General features: G+C 39.4%; 1 protein-coding gene across 1 annotated transcript in view; it reads right to left on the bottom strand.

Annotated features, from left to right (window-relative positions):
• SIN3A (SIN3 transcription regulator family member A) overlaps positions 1-20,511 on the bottom strand; it is a 55,536-nt gene that overhangs the window by 8,419 nt on the left and 26,606 nt on the right. The window contains exons 7-18 of the mRNA XM_063088956.1: positions 20,213-20,365; positions 19,908-20,066; positions 18,009-18,098; positions 16,690-16,808; positions 15,903-16,113; positions 15,463-15,579; positions 12,467-12,705; positions 10,799-10,982; positions 8,813-9,386; positions 6,303-6,472; positions 2,102-2,275; positions 717-809 (exon numbers count right to left, since the gene is read on the bottom strand). Coding sequence (XP_062945026.1) covers positions 717-809; positions 2,102-2,275; positions 6,303-6,472; positions 8,813-9,386; positions 10,799-10,982; positions 12,467-12,705; positions 15,463-15,579; positions 15,903-16,113; positions 16,690-16,808; positions 18,009-18,098; positions 19,908-20,066; positions 20,213-20,365 — 2,283 coding nt within the window. The remainder of the gene's footprint in view (positions 1-716; positions 810-2,101; positions 2,276-6,302; positions 6,473-8,812; positions 9,387-10,798; positions 10,983-12,466; positions 12,706-15,462; positions 15,580-15,902; positions 16,114-16,689; positions 16,809-18,008; positions 18,099-19,907; positions 20,067-20,212; positions 20,366-20,511) is intronic.

Below are 20,511 nucleotides of genomic sequence, written 5' to 3'. Positions count from 1 at the left end.
AAAATTTATAGTGACAAATGTCTGGAAATCAGTATTTTTCACATTAAAATCTGGATTTCTGACACTTGAAAAAAAAATTGAAAGATTTGGCAACCGCAAGCCAGTATTTTCACAAAACAACCCCCCCCCCCAACATTATACACATGGCCTGGGTCTCCCATTTATATTACCTGCCAGACCCAACTATGATAATCACATCACTCTGTTTATTCTAGCTTGGGGTTGAGAACTCCTAGCGTCATCTAGCCTAATAAAAAGTAAACATAAGGCTGGCCAGTTAGCTAAGTTGGCTAGAGCATGGTGTTGTAACACCAAAGTCAAGGGTTGGTCCATACCAGCCAGCCACCAAAAAAAAAAAAAAAAAAAAAAAAGACTAAACATGACACAAGGAGTCAAGATGACTCCCACCAAGAAATGGCTCCTCATTTGTTGTTTCTTATACTTTGGGAAAAAACAGGAAAGTTGCCAACCATGAGATTTCCTCAGAGGACATGGCTTTATTGAGTGCAAGATTAGGTTAATGTCTACAACCAGGTAGCCCCTCTCCTTACTTAAAGACATGGCTGGAAAGACCTATTATAATATAAGCATCCATGTCCTGACCCTTAAATAGGCTTAAGGTGTCTTGGTTTTCTAGACGACATGGTCACCAGGCAGACTCTCAGGGCATACCAGCTGTTTCGCAAGAAGGCTCTGCAAGAAGGCTTTGGCCATACCTCTGCTTCCACTGGGTCATCTGAGTTCTCCTCTTCCGTGTCCAAAAGCTCAATGGTCAGCTGAACCTGGCCTTGGCTCTGAATGAACATAAGCTGCAAATAAGAAACCAGTGTATAAACAATAGACCATCTCCAAAGCTATAACCTAGCTTCTCAAAGGGTAGGAGATAGGGAGGTAATAAGTTATAAAACTGCTTCAGTTGAAGAGATGAGGAAGATACTCAAAAACGTGGGAAAGCCAGTGCTAAAAAAGGCAAAAGTCCAATCCTGCAAAAATAAAATCATTCAGCAAAATAAAATATGTTAGAACAAAAATCACCATTTCATGTTAGGCAGGACCAGAAGCCAAGTTTGGCTCTCAGTGTTCTTTCGGAATTTAAGAATTCCTTATCTGCCAGTAAGATTTCAAACCTAACAAAATATCTTCTAAATACATAATAAAAGAAAGAAAAAAAACAAAAAACCTAACAAGAACATAATACATAAACACAAACATAGTTATTGCCAAAATAAATTTGGGGAGTGGGGGGGAATCCTGCATATTTACAATTATTTTTGGTTTTTGTTTGTTTTCCCCACCAGCATTTTCTCAACACTTCCCACTTCACGTTTACAAAGTGCTTAAACCCACTTGGCTGCTGGCTTCTTCCTCAACCTTGTTCAGCCTCCCCCCCATAATTTTTAAGAATTGCAAAATATGCCATCCAGTATTCATAATAGGCTGCGATTAACCAATTCCCATAGCAGGTCAGACATTTAGGTTGTTTTCAACTACTATTTGCTTTTATAATTAGCCATTAAAATGATGAAAAACTGGAAACAACCTAAATGTCCAACAAGACGGGCATTAATTCTCTATAAAATATCAAGTAGCTATAAAAAAGATGTTGAAGACACCAAGGTACTGCTAATTGAGCAAAATAAATTACAGAGCATTTTGCCTAGTATAATCTCTTTCAAAATATATATTCAAGCACAGAAAAATCAGCAGTGATTATTTCTAGAAGGACATAGTCAACTTTTTACTGGTTATTGGCATTTTCTATCTTTTTTACAATAACCAGGGATTTCATGTATAAACATTTTAACAATAATATTTACAAAGCATTCTAACATGGAAAAATGTTCAGAGAAAAAGCATAAAATTGTAAAAATCATATACAACAATTTTTTTAAAGGCAGGAAAGAAAGTAGACTGTCCAAGGGAGACAGTTACTTCCACTTTTCAATGTTCTTTGTATTTCCTCTGATGAGCTTATTAGGAACTTTAAGGAGGTCTAGCAGTAAAATCACTGGTCAAAGTACCCCAGCTCTGACTTCTGGTTGAGAGTCCTAACAAGTTACATCATCCCAGCAAGGTCCCTTACTATGTGAGCAACTCTCACCTTAAAGCAATTTTCATCTGACATAAGCTGCTCAGCCTTCCGCTGATATGTTGACTCCAGGAGGCTCCTTGAAGCCTGTGTGTTCAGCTGGCCTCCAGTGGCCCCATTATTGTTTTCTGACAGGTAAAGGTCAGTCACCTGTACACAGATCTCATCACTCACAATGTGCTGCAGCTGGAATCAAGGAACGGCAAGTTACCAGTGAACAAAAAAGATATTTCTCCCTGACATACAGTCAACCTTCCTTTGACTGATTCATTTGCTCAAAGCAAAAAGGGGTTTTTCTGGTTGGTAATTTTAGAAAATTAATCACAACAAACCACTATATCATTTTCTTTTAGAATAACCAAGCCAAGATCTTCAATCATATCAGTGGCCCATGAGTATCTATTTAAAAACAAAACCATAGGTAACTCAGGTTAATATGCCATTTAGTTAAAATTCTAAGGATGTTTTAAAAAATTTCCATGGTTCATATTTTTATGGCACTTTTTTTTTTTTATAATTTACAATTTGCTTCTGTATATATTCTCACATGACCTTCACAACTACCCTGGGAAGCAGACTGGAGTGGGAGGGTGTGGGGAAAGTAAAGATAAATAAATGGTCAGGGTCCCTTGAGAGTTCGGAGTCTTGCTGAGCATTTGATGTAAATATTCACGCGCACCCAGGTGTTCCTTGGTTATTGTCCGTATGTGCACCCAGGCGTCCTGGGTTATCCAACTTGAGTATAAAGGATGAACGGCTCTGATCCATAGCGCCCCCACCCCCAGGATGCCTCATGGAGGCCACTAGTACTGCTGGAGACTGTTGCTGCCAGGGCCCCCGGGACCCTCCAGGAGGCTGATGCTGCTACAAGCTGCTGCTGCTGCCATTGTTGATGAAGCTGGGGACTGAGCTCATGTCATCTGCCAACAGCTCCTGGGATCTTTCCCAATTACCTAGCATGGACCTGCATGTGAGGGGTCTATGACCTAGCCTGGCATGTGAGGGGTCTGTGACCCATTCTGTACAACGGGTTTGAAGGGTCTGTGGGCCCTAGCAATACAATTGGTTAAGTTGGCAGGATTCCAACAATAGCCTTAACCATACAGAGAGGTACCCTGTTAATGAGACAAATATATAACTTAGATGAGAAAACTTACTGTGTGAGCTGGGGTGAGAAGGGGCCTTGAAGAACCACTAAAGCAAGATCCATGTCTATATTCCCAGCCCTAGTACAAAGCCTAACATTCATTAGGTATTTAGGAAACAGTTGCTGAATTAATTGCCCAGGGGTGTTCAGCTGAAGGAGCAGAGTTGGGATTAACAGTAAAGCTTCCTGACTCCTAGGCTAATACTCTTTCCAACACACCACCTATTTCTCTGTATCTGATAGCAAGTGTAGTACTGAAGTTGTACATGATGTTAATTAACTCATTTTCGTTAGGCCAACCATGATTGACTATTGGTAACTTTTGTGACAATCTTTATTAAACTGTCTAATGACTAAGAAAGTTTAACCTTTAAGAGTTCCTATTTCCACAGGTCATATGCCATTTGTTTGAAAATAAAAATTCCCCCAAATAAAACTTTATCCATCGAATTGCCAGAGAATGTGAAAAACAGATACAAGAAGAAAGCAAAATGTTAATTTCAATATCAATTTGTCTATTTTACTTTAAAATTCTCATAACCACTAAGCCATTCTATTTTTAGGAAGATACATTCTTTTTGAAATGTTAGTAACTATGACAACTACTTATTTTTAACATTAAATAAAGTCATAAATGACAAGTATGCATATTTGTAGATAACTGGACACAGGGCAAGATCAGAAGGGTGAGTGACTGAGAGTGGTAGAAAGGGCAGCACCTCCAGCAACTGCAGATGGTTAAATAAATTACAATTAGTCCAGATAAAGGATTCTGATATGACCATTAAAATACTGTTTATGATGATTTGATAACATATGGAAAAGCTGAAAATACAATGTTTAAGGGAGGAAAAAAGCAGGGTGAAAACAAGTATATTCAAAGCATGACCTCTACCATGTAGATACTCCTGCTTTATGCTTTCTTGTTGAAGCACACTATGTCACTGTCTCCTGACCCACACGACTCTTTTTGGATATCTGGCCCCTCCACCAGTCTTTGGAAAGGGCAGCACTACAAATCCAGGGATGACAAGGCAACTTCTACTCCCATGCTAGGCTGGGCATTCTCTCTCCAGGTGATTTGAAATGACACATGGAGTATGTCTGGTAGATTTTTTTTTCTTTACAGAGGAGCATCTGTGTGAAAAGGTCAGGTAATGCTAAGGCCAGAGGAACTGCCACAGCAAGCCAAAGCCTCAGAGGGCTGGCAAAGCTTGGAGTAGATGCCAAACATACATGGGCAGAGAGTGGCACAAGAATGGAGCAGATGATCAGCATGAAAGGATGCAGGAAAGAAGGAAAAACTTCCTAATCCAGTCCTTACACAGTGTGGCCAAATTCTGAGTCCTGTACTTAGATGTTTGTGAGACTGCCAGATGTGTTTTTAAAATGAATCCCTCTTAAACCAGCCTGGAAAAGGTAACAGAAATGTATGGCTTGGGCCGACCCCGTGGCTCACTCGGGAGAGTGCGGCGCTGGGAGCACAGTGGCGCTCCCGCCACGGGTTCGGATCCTATATAGGGATGGCCGGTGCACTCACTGGCTGAGCGCGTTGCAGACAACACCAAGCCAAGGGTTATGATCCCCTTACCGGTCACACACACACACAAAAAAATGAACTCTGGGGGAACACCTAATGAGATGACCAGAAAGAGAGAAGAGATGCCTCCAATTGAGGAGTTAAAATGAGAAGCTTGAACATGTTTTAAAAACTTGTTGATATTTGGTTTTCTGGATGAAACCTGTTTCCATAAAAAAATGGTTAAGATAGTATGTATTACTGACTCAAAATCACACCCAGATGTTTATAATAAATGGACTAATTATACCTATTGTTTCAAAAACCAACCTCAGGCTTATGAAAAGTAAGTTTTACTGGATTTCTTTTAAAGTTGTTGTGCTGGTGATATTAAAGACTTTGTTCCTAGCTGTAGCAGCAGCAAACTTCTAAGCAGAAACATAAGCATAGAGTAACCAGAGCTAACTATGTGGCCAAAATACTCCCCCTTTGTTAATATGAGAAACTGGACATGACATTACCTCCCTCCTTCAGAACCATATGCTAATTGATATAGTTTATATATCAATTATAAATTGATTTATATCAATTTAGGGACATTAACAGCAATTACTCTCTCAAAAATTATGACCACAGCTGACTGACTGTATCCATATAATGATTTGTCAGTCACCATCCAGACCCCTTTACGGGAAGGCTTAATAACATCCAACTTTCAGGAAAAAACTGTCTGCTTGACAACTTTCCCAAAGATACCAAGATTCACTTATGTATAGTGCTCTTCCTCAATCCTGAGTAGACACTATGAGAGGGGTGCAGAGGCATGCACCCTTCCAAAATCAAGGCAAAAAGCGTGGGTACTTTGCAAAGGATTCAATACTTTATCCCAAGAGAGCACAGGGTTTTTCCTTCCATACCGGCAGTGTGGACTCTAGAATTAGAATTTGCTTTTTAAAAAAAGTTACAAAGATTATCACTGCTGTAAAGAACACCATATTATAAACTCCCAGGGTGCCACAAGAAAACAAAACAAACAACAAACCTAACTCAGAGGTAACCTCAGATGAATGAAGTTGACAGAGAATTGTAAAAGATGTTATATAAAACCCTTCCTGTAAAAAGAAAACTTCAAATATTAAATGAGGCAAGTACATAGAATGACCAACGCCTATGGAAGAGGCCATGTTACACACTGTGTGCTCACCCCAGCAGACAAGGTAAGAGATGAGCCAATTAAGGGCCAGTAGAGCAGGAACCTGGAGTCAGGACCATTGTGCTCTACAGGTAGCCAGCAAGAAAGGGTCTGAGGTAGGCTCATACTACTATGAGGGCATACTAAGAAAAGTAAAAGAGCTAATTATGTGGCCAAAATAGTCCCACTTTGTTAACATGAGAAACTGGACATCACATTACCCACCCTCCTTCAGAACCACATGATCATAAACATTGTTATATGAGAAAGCAGCTTTCCTTTTCTGTTTGCCTGACCCTTATCTTTAGGTAAGGATTTCTTCCCTCACCAACCCTAGGCTCCACCATGCCCTCACCTGTCTGACAATGCTCTGGATCAGTTTGTCCATGGTAAAGGCAATGTAGGCGTGAATGGTGAACATCTCTCTCAGTGAATCTTCATACTGTGATGAATCTATGTTGCCATCCAGCAGGCTCCGCACCATGTCCAAGAAAGCTGGGTAATAATCTTCTACATCAACATCCACTGTGGGAGAGATAGGATAGGTGGGGCCTTACTCTGCTAAGAAAAGATTGGGGATAGAGGGCAAATCCCTCAGCTGGCCTAAACAGCATTTGAAAGAGCAAACACTAGGTATTCAGTACATACCTACTCAATCCACTGCTGACAGAGATGAATTCTGACAGGTGGCAATCACCAGCACTGTCTATCATAGAAGAGTGACTCTGCAACTTTAAAAGCAAGAACATCCTGACTGACCATGCTAGAAAAATACTTCTTGATAGGAGAGCAAAATATCCCAGTGAAGCCAACTTCAAAAAGTTGTTGGCTCCCTTGCTGAAAGAGGAACCCACTCTTAGAGCCTGCACAAGAAATTCTTCACATGGGTCACTTGCTCATAAAGCTATTTCAATGAAGCATAAAGTACAGATGAGAAAAGGCAGACACAGCCATACGGAAGCACTGGGAAACCTCTCAGAACAGAAAAATAGGAGTGCAAATTAAGTCTTCTATGAATAATGAAGTAATCTGCATTTGTCAAAGTCCTTTTATTTAAAAAGGGATTCTCAACATTGTACTTCACAAACTGCCTTAAATGATCTACACTTGCTGCACATGAATCATTTCAACTACTAGCTAGAATGAATCTTATTAGCTGTTAAAGACATTTGGCAACTTAACAGAGGGCACAAGGGACAGTGAAAGAGTCCCGCCTTTAGCTTACCAAATTAAGACCCATTTATATAAAGTTCGGTAACAGACAAATCCAATCTCTAGTGTTAGAAATTAAGAGTGCCGGAAGGAGGCTATTGGTGTACTGATTATGTTGTTTCTACACAGGTGTGTTCACTTTGTAAAAATTCACTGAGTTGTATAATTCTAATTTGTATACTTTTCTATATACGAGGGACTTCAAAAGGTTAACGGAAAGATTTGTGTCATATTTTAAATCTATTTTTCCACGAACTTTTTGAAGTACCCTTGTATATGCTGCACTTCAATAAAAAATTGACTAAAATGAAAAAAAAATTTTTTAAAGGACTTCTTTCACTTACTAATTGGTTACCTGTTTGTAGCATTTGCACTGGGGAAAAAGGCTAAGAGCAAAACTGAGTCTACCTCCATTTATCTGAAATGTTATGGAATCATTAAAAACAGGCAAAATAGGACAATTACTGTTTAAAATAAGCCCCTGACTTGAGTTTCATAACAGATTATCATCTTGTGCCGGCCCACAGAATAAGCATGGGCAATAACCTCTAAAATATGCTGCTGCTATGAAAAATGTCTCTATGCCAGAATAAAGCTATGAGTCCAAACAACAGATTTGTACACAAGAGCTATGATCAGTGTGAAGGCTGGCATTATCACTCAAGACCAAGCTATGTAAGCCTCAAACTGGGTTAAGTCAGTGGTCAAACCAGGATTAGGCCATTTTATCTCTAATTTCTACCCACACAGGTGGAATCACCACACTGAGGTCGAGAATTTGTCTCTTTCAAGCTATGATTAATCCAGATAAAAGCTTTTTGTATTAATTCCCAGTGTCATTAGCTCTGCAACAGACAGAAGGCTAGGGCCACACGTGGGTTTCCTATATCAGCAACACTTAAAAAAAAAAAAAAAAAGATTTCATTCTTCAGATTGGCTATTTCCACAAGAGCCCAGAAGAAAGACTTCACAAAAAAGCTTTGGTTCACAGTTTAAGTACCCAATTTATGAACTGAACTGTTATCTGGAAGTGGCGGCACAGGATTACTTAAAGCACATGGTGGCTTCCTTAACCCTCACTTAGTTTCCTTTTCCTGAGTTCTCTATATTCATTCCTGTTCTGCCTATTCTGCTGAGTCTCACATCATCTCTTGAGTTCCAATCTCCTTACCATAAACAGTTTCTACTTATTAAGAATGAGCCACAAACCCCACTGGTTAAACAGAAGTCCCACACACACACATATCTGAGAAAATTCCCATCTGTCTCGGAAGCATGAATAACTAGGAATTTATGTTCTGTCATGGAGTGGAATCAACTGTGACATTTTAATGGTAACTGATACCCCCTTTCCCTGGTGTATCCATAGTACCAACCATTGGTTAAGTATCCATGATCCAAGCGCTGCAGAGTGCTTTGCATATTTTCTCTAATTCTCCCAGCAACCCCACAAGACAATAATTAGCACCTCCATTTTACAGGTAAGAAGGTTCAGAGTTTAAGGTCATACAATCAGTTAACTGCAGAGCCAGGATAGGAACCTTACTCAGGCTCTAATAAAGAAAATATAAGAAAGCAGTCTCTATTCTAAGTAGGCCCTGAGGCCCCCAACCCCATACACACCCTATGTAAACCAACAATCTAAGCACTCACTAGGTTCTTTGAGACGTAGCTGGATGGCAGGGCTGTCACTCTTGTCTCTCTTTATGCCCAGCACTTCCCGTTCCCACTCTCTCTCTCGGTTTTCTTCTTCAATTTGCCGTTCAGCTTGGGAATAAATCCTCAGCAGCCTCAAGCAGAGAATCTGGTGCAGTCGCATAAAGATATACCAGTTGTTATTGACATAGAAGAGGTTGTATACTTCATCCATGCCTCTTAATTTTTGAGCTGCTGTGTTACTGAACAGTAGCTTAGACTTAGGGGGACTGCCCCCAACACCATTGTGCTTCTTAGCTGCCCCTGTAGCTTCATCTACATCCATCTCTTCTTCCTCTTCTTCCTCCACATCCGAGAGATCACCTCTCTGAGCAAAGAGCAGATCTGGAATGAAATGATGCATGATTTGTTTGATTTTATACTTGTCCTCCTTCTGAATGCCTGTCTGCCTTTTCACATGGTGGATAATCAGAGCAGCAGCATCTTCCAGTATTTGTTTGTCTTCATAGGCAAGTGAGAGATGTGGGCCAACAGGCACACCAGCATTCTCTTCCGTAGCCTGCTCTTGCCTCTGGTAGGAGACACAAAAATATTCTGTGACATGTCTACACCAATAACAGATCTACAAGCAGTACATTCCACTATTAACCACAGTGGCTACATTTTTTTTCAATCCAAAATTTAGGACCTGACGTTAATAATTTTTATACCTCTTTCAGAAACAAACAGGTAGTGTGGGAGATGTGGGTTAATGCCAAAATATTGGTACCTTCTAGACTTTGATGACTTACAGGCATGACAATGGAACAGAACTGGGACCGTTTTTTAAAATTCTGGATTAGTATATATGGAGGATATGATAGGAGGTTTGGGGTTTACTTTAAAATACTTCTGGGGTAGGGGTGTGGAGGGTGACAATGTAACAATACTGGCAAAATATGGATAATTAAGTTTATGTAAGAGCTCGTTTTATTATTTTTTATTTTTATTTTTTTTAAAGATGACCAGTAAGGGGATCTTAACCCTTGAGTTGGTGTTGTCAGCACCACGCTCTCCCAAGTGAGCCAACCGGCCATCCCTATATAGGAATCCAAACCCGCGGCCTTGGTGTTATCAGCACCACACTCTCCCAAGTGAGCCACGGGCTGGCCCCTCATTATTCTTTTTTAAAATTCAAGATCTCACCATTCTAGGAATTCCCAATTGCACTGCATTTATGTTTCTATCCACCTCCTAAGACTGTGAGCTCACAGAAAGCAGGATTAATTTCCTATTCATCTCTGCATCTAGGTTCCCAGTACTATTTATAGTCCTGGTAAATGGGCTAAATAAATAAGGATTACAAAGAGTTCGGGGTCAAAGAAAAATGATAAATTGTGGTCAGCTGAGATAGTCTATATGAATACAAGGTATTATCTGAGGGAAACAGAGAGTGGGAGAAGTGGGAGAGGGAGGCAGGAGCTGTAAACTGAGACCAGGATGATAAATTAGAAAACTAGTGAAAACAGGCCGGCCATGGCTCACTTGGGAGAGTGTGGTGCTGATACCACCAAGTCAAGGGTTCGGATCCCTATATAAGGATAGCCGGTTAGCTCAGTTGGGAGAGCATGGTGTTGACAACACCAAGTCAAGGGTTAAGATCCCCTTACTGGTCATCTTTAAAAAAAAAAAAGAAAGAAAGAAAACTAGTGAAACAGCTGAGGTATAAGGTAAGGCTTAGATTTAAAATGGCAGAATCAAGAATAGAATACTGATAGTTATGAAGAATCAACAGGTCTATTGGAGGGTATCACTTTCATATAACAAAGGTAATTTTCCAGGAATCAAAGCTATGCTGAGGCTGGCTGGTTAGCTCAGCTGGTTAGAGTGCGGCCTTATAACACCAAGGTCATGGGTTTGGATCTCTGGCCAGCCATAAAAAGACAAAGCTATACTGAATATAAAGATGGGAGTCCACTCACAGAAGCAGAACCCCCAACTTACCTCATCATAGATACTCTCAATTTCATTGAGTAAGCTCTTTGACCTCAGGACCTTGGTGTCATTCTGTTTAAAGTTGATGCCCTGGTGGTCCAGAGACTTCAAATAGTATTTTTCATTTTGTTCTCGCCACACCTTGTTAAAGCCTCTCTGGGCTTCTCGCCATTCTTCCTCTTTCATTTTTAACCTAGTGGAGGAGAAAGAAAGGCAAACCAAAACACAGGAATTCAGAGGGTTTAGAAGTGAGAAATATTCCAGACTTACCTTATTTCAAAAGTCAAAGATACACTAGGTCTGTCAAAACTATCGGCAACTTAAGATAAATATTATCAAACCAGTCCTGAACTCTTACATGAGGATATTTACGCATTCAGGACTTGCTTTGGGGAAGTAATTTGTCCCAAAGTCAGAAATCTTATGTAGAATGGTTTCTCAAAACAGCATTTCACAGAATATGACATGACCCTTGACATGACAGTAAGTATTCCATGAAAAAAGGGTTCTTCTTCCTTGGCCATTTAAAATGAAGTTAAACATGATTCTTTACTGCAGACTTCCCAGAGCATTTGCTATGCTAATGGAAATGCAGAAGTCCAACAATAGAGAACCTGCACAGTAATGTTCTTTTGGACACAGTCTGGGAAGTTCTGATCAGAATAACTGATCCTAATGCTCCAGAAGACAGAGAAGAGTAAAACCCAAAAATAGTACTACAATTGAAGAATAACCTGTCTCAAGAGTCAGATGTTAAATCTGAGAAGAACAGGAATAACCATCAATCTATGCCAGCTCTTGAGGGGAAGACTAGAGAGTAAAAAATAAAATCTGGACAATTGTGAACTACGCAGCAAACAAGAATTAATTTCCACCAGGTTCTACTAAGAGGACCCAGATCTTAGTGGAGGATTCAAGGTGCAGGCAAGAACGCCATGGACTTAAGAGGACTTGGGGGCTCAGTCCATTCTCCGGCCTATTTGATGCTTGGCTTTTGGTGGGTACAACAGCCCCTCTATACCTAAGTCTGACACAGAGGCTTGTTATGAGAAAGAAGTAAGACACTCTTGGTAAAAATGGTAAGTTACATCTTGTTTTTTATAAAGAGCATGTATCAAATTTTACAAAGACAAAGGGTGATTTTTCTCATTGAAAACCATGGTAACACAAGGGTCAAGAGTTTGGATCCCTTGAAAGTCCAGCTGCCAAAAACAAAAGAAAAACAGAAAAACGAAGATGTTAATAATAACATTTAGTATTGAGTGGCAGGAATATAGGTAGTTGTTTTCTTCTCTGTTCTTTTCTGTATTTTAAAACACCCCCCTCAAACATACACAGAGAACACTCCTCCATGAACTTTCAAGGTTTCTTCTCTAATGCTGGTTACACAGAACCCCAACAAGAAGTTCTACTATCCCACTTTGTACCAATTTCCAACAACCAGGGCTGGGGAGAAATAGAGGTCTCAAGGGACAATCAGGTCAAAACGAGAGCACTGAGCCGGCCTATGGCTCGCTTGGTGTTATCAGCACCACACTCTCCCAAGTCAAGGGTTAAGATCCCCTTACCGTTCATCTTAAAAAAAAAAAAAAAAAAAAAAAGAGAGAGTCTTATTTTAATGGGACACTGAATCTATCGTGAAATATACTAGCAGGAAGGGGACATTTGCTCAGGTACCTTTTAAGGACAATTGGAACAGCAATGGAGGGGTTCTTCCTCAGACCATCAATGATGTCAGCTGCTTTATCAGCATATATCCTCTGGAGTGCCTTTCGATGGATGACTTCCGACGTGCCCCCAAGGGTGTTGTCCAAGCGAAATTTGGCTTGTTCCTCAGCAGACAAGCGGGAAAGCTTCTTCTGTATTGCTTCCAGAACCCGGATTGTTGCCAGATTGGTCTCTAAAACTACATCAAGCTAAGGAGGAATATAAAAAAGAGCTATACTTAAGGTCCAAACCAGAATAGAATAGTAGTCAAGAGAATAAGGTAGGGAGTCAAACTCCCTACATTTGAATCCTGGCTCTGCCATGCTAGCCATATAAGACTGTTTCCACGTCAATAAGATAGCGCCAACAGCACCTACTAGTCTCACAAGGTTGTTTTCTGGATTAAAGGATACGACCCACGTAAAGTGTTTAGCACAATGCCCGGCACACAAAAAACATACAATAAAGATAAATAAATGGTAGTTATTACATCTGTCACCAGTACCACAGTGTGCTTGATCCTAGACCAGAGGGACCTAACAAGAGACAACTTTACTGATACTTTACCCTAAACTTTCCTGAATTGCTAAGATCTGTTACAAACAATAACAATCAATCTCTAAAAGACCACACAAAATGATAAATCAATCTCAAGACAAGCTTATGTACCATAATTTGAAATATTTAAATTTACTGAAATATCCATATCCAGTAGTAGTAACAGCAGTGACTATTCATTCCTTAAGGAGTCAATGTTGTAGCTGTGTGTAACCATTTAAATTTTTACTGAACTCCTGGCACTTATTTTCTTGGCAGTGCCCTAGCCTATCCTGGTTAAAGAAATGACTGGCAAACTTTGAATCTACTTTTTTCCTAGTCTTAATACAAGATTTTCTTAATAAGAAACAGAAAATGAAGTAAACAAGCAGTTTCAAGGACCTACAACCAAGTATCTGCAGAAGTGCTCCCTAAGTTTTCTCGTTTTGGGACTGTGGTTATTTCTGGTCCCGCTGCTCCCCCAATTATGGACAACTGATGGACTAAACTTCCGAGCTCCCTTATGATTGGATAGGGCCATGTAACTAGTTCTGGCAAATAAGTTGTGATGGGGTAGGTAGAAGTCATGTTTTTTACTTCTAGGCTGGGACATTTAAGGGTGTGAGATTCTTCTGAGCTCTATTTTCCCTCTAGTGACTAGCAGTACTCAAGATGGTGGCACTATGTCAGCCTGGGTCCCCAAAAGGGGTTCTAATGAGCAAAACCTCCTGCTAAACATCAATGCACATGTAAAAATGATCAAAATATAAACACTGTTTTTACAAGTCACTAAGATGTTTTTACAAGTCACTGTTTTACAATGTCTGTACTGCATTACTAACCTCTCTTGATTGATAAAGGAACACTCCTTCAAACTAGCCCATCCCACCAAATCCTAAGCACATACACACACATCACACTTCTTTCATCTTCACCCTTGTAGTCACAAATGGAAATGAGGATGTTGCCTCACATTTGCAGACATACCAGTTGAGAGAACAGGAACAGCCTGTGAAAAAGAGATGCTAAGCTCTGCTTTCTAACTTATCACCTAACCTTACTAAACACAGGTAACAAAAAAAGGCTTTCTTTAGCTTGATTAAACTCCCTATGGAAGTTAACATCTGTCATGATATAGTTTTCTGCAATGGTTGAAACTCATAAACACTGGGGCAAAGATGGCCAACCACCTGCCAGTGGCCAGGCAGCATGTGGTTCTTCATTCAAAACACACTGAAACAGGTGAAGCAAGTATGAAGGGAGAAAACTGGAAGAGAGCTAAATCAGTATGGATTAAAAAAAAAAAAGAATAAGACATCTCCTCCTATCCATGTAAATAAGCTCATTTATTCACTCTATCTCTTCCCTTCAACAACTTTAAAATAAAGTCCCTAGTTTAACTTTCTTTCAAACAGAGCCAAATCAATACCAGAAATGAGAGAATTCCTGCTCTCACAGCAGAGTTGGTTGGTTAACAACAAGATACCTGCTAAGAGTAACAATACATACAGACCTTAAAATGAATCATTTAAAAAGTTTCAGGGGGGGGCTAGCCAGTTAGCTCAGTTGGTTAGAGGGCGGTGTGGATAACGCCAAGGTCCATGGTTTAATTCCTGTACTGGCCAGACACCACCTACCTCCCCCCCACCCCCCAAAAAACCCAGTTCCAGGAAATCTCTATAGAACTCAGAATACTGATTTTCTATAGCATATGAAACACAATTGTCTTTAAATGCCATTCACAATCCAAAGAATTCCTTCTCATCAATGGATAATTTCAGTTAAAGGGGCTAAAGTAGCCTAGATAAGTCACATCTGCCATTAAAAAATTTTTTACTAATATTGCTGTGGACTGATTGAATTGTTTCCCCCAAAGTCCATATATTGGAAGCTTAATTCCCACTGTAGCTGTTGAGCGTGGGAAATTCTATTATGGTAATTGAAAGGTGGGGCCTTGAAGAGGTGATTAGATTGAAGGGTCACGCCACAGTGAATGGATTAATAACGATGGTCAGGGGCGTGGTTCTGAGGGCTTTAAGAGGAGTGGAAGAGGTTAGTCTCTCTCTGCTCCACCATTTTCTACCATTTGAAACCCCTGAGGTTGCTGAAAAGCCACCACCAAAGAAGGCTCTCACCATGAGTGTTCCCTGGACTTTCGACTTCTCACCTTCCAAAACTGAAGCAATAAATTCCAATTTCTTATAAATCACCCAGTTTAAGGTATTTCTACCATAAGCAACAGAAATGGGACTAATACAAATAGACTAAACAGAAACGAACTAATACTATACTTGACAAATGCATAAAGCATGGTAAGTACCACAACAAGCATTTACCACAGAAGAATGTGAGCCTGTGTCTTCAGTCTTAAAAAGCCAACCTTCCCATCTCCTACTTCCCCAAACTTCAAATGACAAAAGAAGTTGTACCTCAAAGCGTTCATCTTCACAGCGATAAATATGTTCTTCATACTGAGTCTTCTTGGAACTAACAAAGGTGGAATCCTCAGACCATGAAGGGAAGGAAACCCAAGTATCATTTAAAACCTTTGGGTAGAAGAAGAGAGACTGAAACAAAAGTCTACAAAACCTTTCTGGAGATTAAGCATTCTCAATAAAAAGATAGACAAAAAACTAAGGGAGGGAATAAACAGCTAACATTACTGCATATACTTCACCTTCAGCAAGTTTACAAAAGGACACTAGTATGACAAAGGCTCTGAAAATAAATGTAAAACATTTTCTTTTGAAAAAGGATAGAGAACGTTCTTAATTTAATCATCCATGTAAATTCTTAATCTTTAGTACCACCACTCCCTTCAGGATGAAGCTGAGGGTCCAGGGCTGTTCCTTATTAGGGAAGGCCTTACCTCTTTACAGAGAGGAGTCCGTCCTGTACACTTGGGCTGCTGATAACTCTTCGGTAGGGCTCGATAACTGGAGCCCAAGCGTTTACAAGAGGCATAATCTATCTCCATGGCAATGCCCTCTGTGGCTCGTTCCTTTGGAAAGGTTTCCAGATGTACAGACTCCTTATAGCCCAGAAAGTTTTTAAACCAATTAAACAATTCAGGGAATTTCCTGAAGAACCAAACCAAAAACTGATAAGCAATTTAGAGGCATTGTGCAGTTATCCTGAGGTATGACTACCACCATTTGGTGTTAGGGCAGAACTCTGCTACCAGGGACAAATTCCAATGACTATTATTTTCTGACTAAGTGGCAAGTACTGCTTTTGAGCATTTGGTTTCCCCTTTTCTTACAGAATACTCTCACATCAGTTAAAATGACGATGGAAGAGTTGCATTGAAACTAGGAAATAACTAGCCATTCCTTTGATCAAGAATATTGCTTCAATGTTCACAATATTCTTAGGTTGTCAGATACAGTCAAGATTCTAGAACCCTGAGAGAGATTTGTCTCTATAAACATCCCAGCACTGAGCAGAGGACGAGAAGCTACTACTCTTGGCCATTAGTCAATAGATACTTTGGTGCCCTTTCTATTTTCTCATCTTTAGCCTTGGACTAGAAGACTTCTCAGGACTCTCTTGACACTGACATTTGACATTAACTTTCCCTACCATATACTCTCGCAAATCAAGTATTACCTTGCCTTCATATCACGCATCAGGGCTAAGCCCCTCACTTCACTTACCCCAGGAAAGGAGAGACTAGTTGCACAAGTTCAGCCCGAGAAATCACCTCTTGATTAAAAATAACAAGACAGCGCAGGAAATTTTCATAGGCTTCTGCACTCCGTAGAGCCTTTCGGACCTTATGGAGACAACCAAAAGAATAATAGTTAAGTGAGGAACTGAGATCCTCAATTACTTTTTAAAAATTTGGGAAATTTGAACTGATATTTAATGATACTAAGAGATTAATGTTAAGTTTTTTAGATGTGATGATTATTTTGAAAAAAGGAGTCATTTTAAAAAGAAACTTACCAAAATATTTATGGATGAAATAATATTCTAACTGCGATTTGTGCCTAAGTAATCTGGGATGGGTGAGAGTATATATAAAACAAGTACATCGACTGGGAGTTGGAAACTGCTGAAGCTGAATGATAGGTATATGTGAAGGATCATTTTACTATATTCTCTCTAAGTTTATATATGTTTAAAATTTGCCATAATAAAAATTTTTAAAGTGAGATCCTGGAGTATACCTTCTCATATGCTTAATTCTCCAAACCATATCAGAGGTCCCCAAGTTTTTGTTGCCTCTCCTAACAGATGTTTTCAGCAAGAGTCTTTGTCAACACTGTTTTTAAGTTCTGGTAATCTTGATAATGATCATTGAAAATAAGATACTTCTCTGTCCTCTAACCTGAACTTTTTCCTTCTTCTATTTACAATATTAAGCATTTTAATATCCAAAAATCTAAAAATGTTCAATGGCATAAAGCAAAACTAAGCGGCTAGATGACCAATCCAGAGTTTCAGTTCCAAAAGTAAATATTTAGCATTGTAGTATAAACAACACCGTTTATACCAGTAATCTCAACTGTGGTTGCTCATTAGAATCACCTGGGGAGCTTTGAAAACATACAATTAAATCAGAATTCCCTGAACCCAATATGTGCATACCACAAATTAGTATCACAGCAATTAGATTACAAGTCATCTGAAGTCCTCAACAACTGGTGCAGGTACTGACAATCCCCAGGGAGGTCCAAACATCTTTTGAGAAGAACGTGATGCATTTTCTAAAAACCTGTCTTCTACCATGGAAAATGCTATATTTTGCCACAAACTACTTAATGAAACCAAAGCAGACAATGCTATCATTTCTCTAGCTGTGCTAATAGTTCTAGCAGACTGAAAAGACACAACTTGGGAACTATGCTAAAAAAAAAAAAAAATCAGTCCTGATCATTTTGATGCTTTTAAAACAAAACCTTCTTGGGGATAAGGTGATTTTCATTTGGCATTAATAGTTAGTATCAAATCTAATTAATTCATTACTCACTTTATCGAAAAATAATGATTCAGTTCCTACACCATGCTTGCTGGCATCTGCCATAGAAGAGTCCTTTAGGCTGAGCAGTTTGGGTTTCTTCTGCAAAGATGGAAAAATACCAACATGTAAGATTCAAAGAGTGGATTTCTCTGAATTTTATTTTCATCTGTGTTCAACGGTTCCATCACTGAAATCACCGCTGGCTAATAATTTGGAACAAAAGAGAACTCAAGTCACTAACTCACTTTAAACCATAAAAGGTTTCTATTCGTCTTTTTTATTTCAGTTTGCCTGTCAGTTTCTTTCTCCTCTGGAGGTTCACAGGTCATTCTATTCCCCAAAAGGTCTCTCCAGAAATGATCACGGCATTACTGTGACAAACTTTTAGATTAATATCCTTACTTTTTCCAGAGGCCAGAAGCAACTTTATTTGGAATCTAATGCCACTGCCTTGTTTTTGTACCTGTTTAGGAAGAGGAGGCTATTTGTAAAAAGGGCTGGTGTAGATTGCCTGGAGTGGACAGAAATCAATCTTTAACCTTTAATAATATTTCATTTAAAAAATTCATGAAAAAGCACAGTTTATTTTCCTAATAGAAGGAATAACTATCTTAGCAATATCCACTCAGACTAACATTGTTCTTTTAAAGGAAATGAATAGGCCATGACATAACTCTGTCAAGTAAGAATTTACTTTTAAAAATCCTCACTATCTGTAAAAAAAAATACACAAACTCAGTGAGAAGCAGCACATTTACCTTGGCCATCTCAGAATACACTTTCTTAGAAGCCATAGCCTCGGCTTACACTGACGAAGGAGAAAGTAGGTGTGGAATTGTAAGCCCCCTATATATTATTTCCACCTGTGGGTAATTAAGTATGGGAGGAGATAAATCCAAGAGTGGAGCATATCTACTGAGCTGATTCTTGCTACCTACGTAACTAATACTGTTTATTGAAGTGAAGAAACAAACTATTACTATGTTCAACTTAATTTCAAAAGGAGAAACCATTACAAACACTAAAAAAAAGTCCTTCAAAAATGTCACCAACACCTATTGTCAGTCTTTGTAGTTATTCTCCTGTTCACCAGTCACCTCTTACTATTACACATTCCACCAGCCTTTATTCTTTAATTAAACTGTAGACATAGCTATCTCTTCCATAATACATACTGCTTTAGAAGTCACTAAGGAATTCAACAGTTGATATATACACCTAGCCCTTTCACTATCACAGCTGCACTACATCAAAGAAGGGAACAAGCTTAGCTTTCTGTAAGCAGACTATCAGTACTCATTATAAAACGAAACATCAGGTGATGGGTTACTAACAGGAGTTTAAGACCTCCCTCTGCTACAGCCCAAAGGTCCCGCCTTGGAGATTAAGATTATTCAGATAAGATCTGGAAACCAAACAAAGAATCTTGGGCAGTACAGGCCTCTAGACCAAACAGATCTCACAAAGCATATGCACTTTATTCATACTCAGAGACCATTCACTTATTCCTGAAACAATTATCAAACCCAAGAATCTTCTTAGCACAAGGCAAGTCTAAAGCATCAAATCAGAAGAAAGGAAAAATTAGTAAGTCTAAGAAACCCTTGGAAGCAAACAAAAAAATGAGATGACAGCTGATGGCAAAGAAAAGAGATAATATAGGAAAAAACAATAAGAACTCAAAAAAGCACAGTAATCCAAGCAATCAGTGTTATTCTAACATTCTTTTGTAAAGCCAGATAAGAAGCCTGGCATTGGGTTTCTGGGACATATATCAACCTACTGGATCAGAATATCCAGATCCAATTGTCATCATGCTTAGGATAAGAAAATATGACCACATCGAGAGTACTTGTCCACTAGACTTACTCATGGAAGTCAAAGTGAGCAGCCACTGCGCATTCTCACCTTCACTGGAGGGGTGGATCCCGTTCCAGAGTGCCTGCGGATCTGGCAGCCATTCTGGCTGGGCCTCTGTGGCTTATTGTTCAGTTGGGGCTTCTTCACAGTGCCTCCATGGTCATTTCTCACAGAATCAACCTTCTCAGCAGTTGTTTTGCTTAAAAGCTGATTTAAGACACATGAAAGAGATTAATGCTCTTATCAAAACAAATACAAGTCATCTAGGAAAAATCCCTTTCTGATTACAAATTTCCAACTTAGTTTCTAAGATAATAATCCTAAAGAGTATAGTTCTTCTACATAAAACTTACCACAGAGCTGTTGGCATCTGGTAAGAACTGTCCAAACTCTGACAGCAGATCTTCCTGGTTTTTAAAGAGACGAGCCACCTGGGCATACACCTCCTGCTCAGTCAACGCTGGAGTGTAGTTTCCTCCAGCTTCCTTGGCATTTCGCTGCTCCTTCTGAGGAATTACAAATGGGAATAGATCATATTAGAGAACCATTGTTTTGAATCAGTCACCTTTGCACACTTTCTGTAATTTCTGATAAGAGCAATGTTGTTATCTACATAGACTACACTTAAGAAGAAAATTCATATTCTTAGCAC

Source organism: Cynocephalus volans, chromosome 3 (genome assembly GCF_027409185.1).
Source record: "Cynocephalus volans isolate mCynVol1 chromosome 3, mCynVol1.pri, whole genome shotgun sequence".
Lineage (NCBI taxonomy): Eukaryota > Metazoa > Chordata > Mammalia > Dermoptera > Cynocephalidae > Cynocephalus > Cynocephalus volans.
Note: the sequence above shows the minus strand (reverse complement) of the source record. Positions and strands in the feature narration are given on the sequence as shown.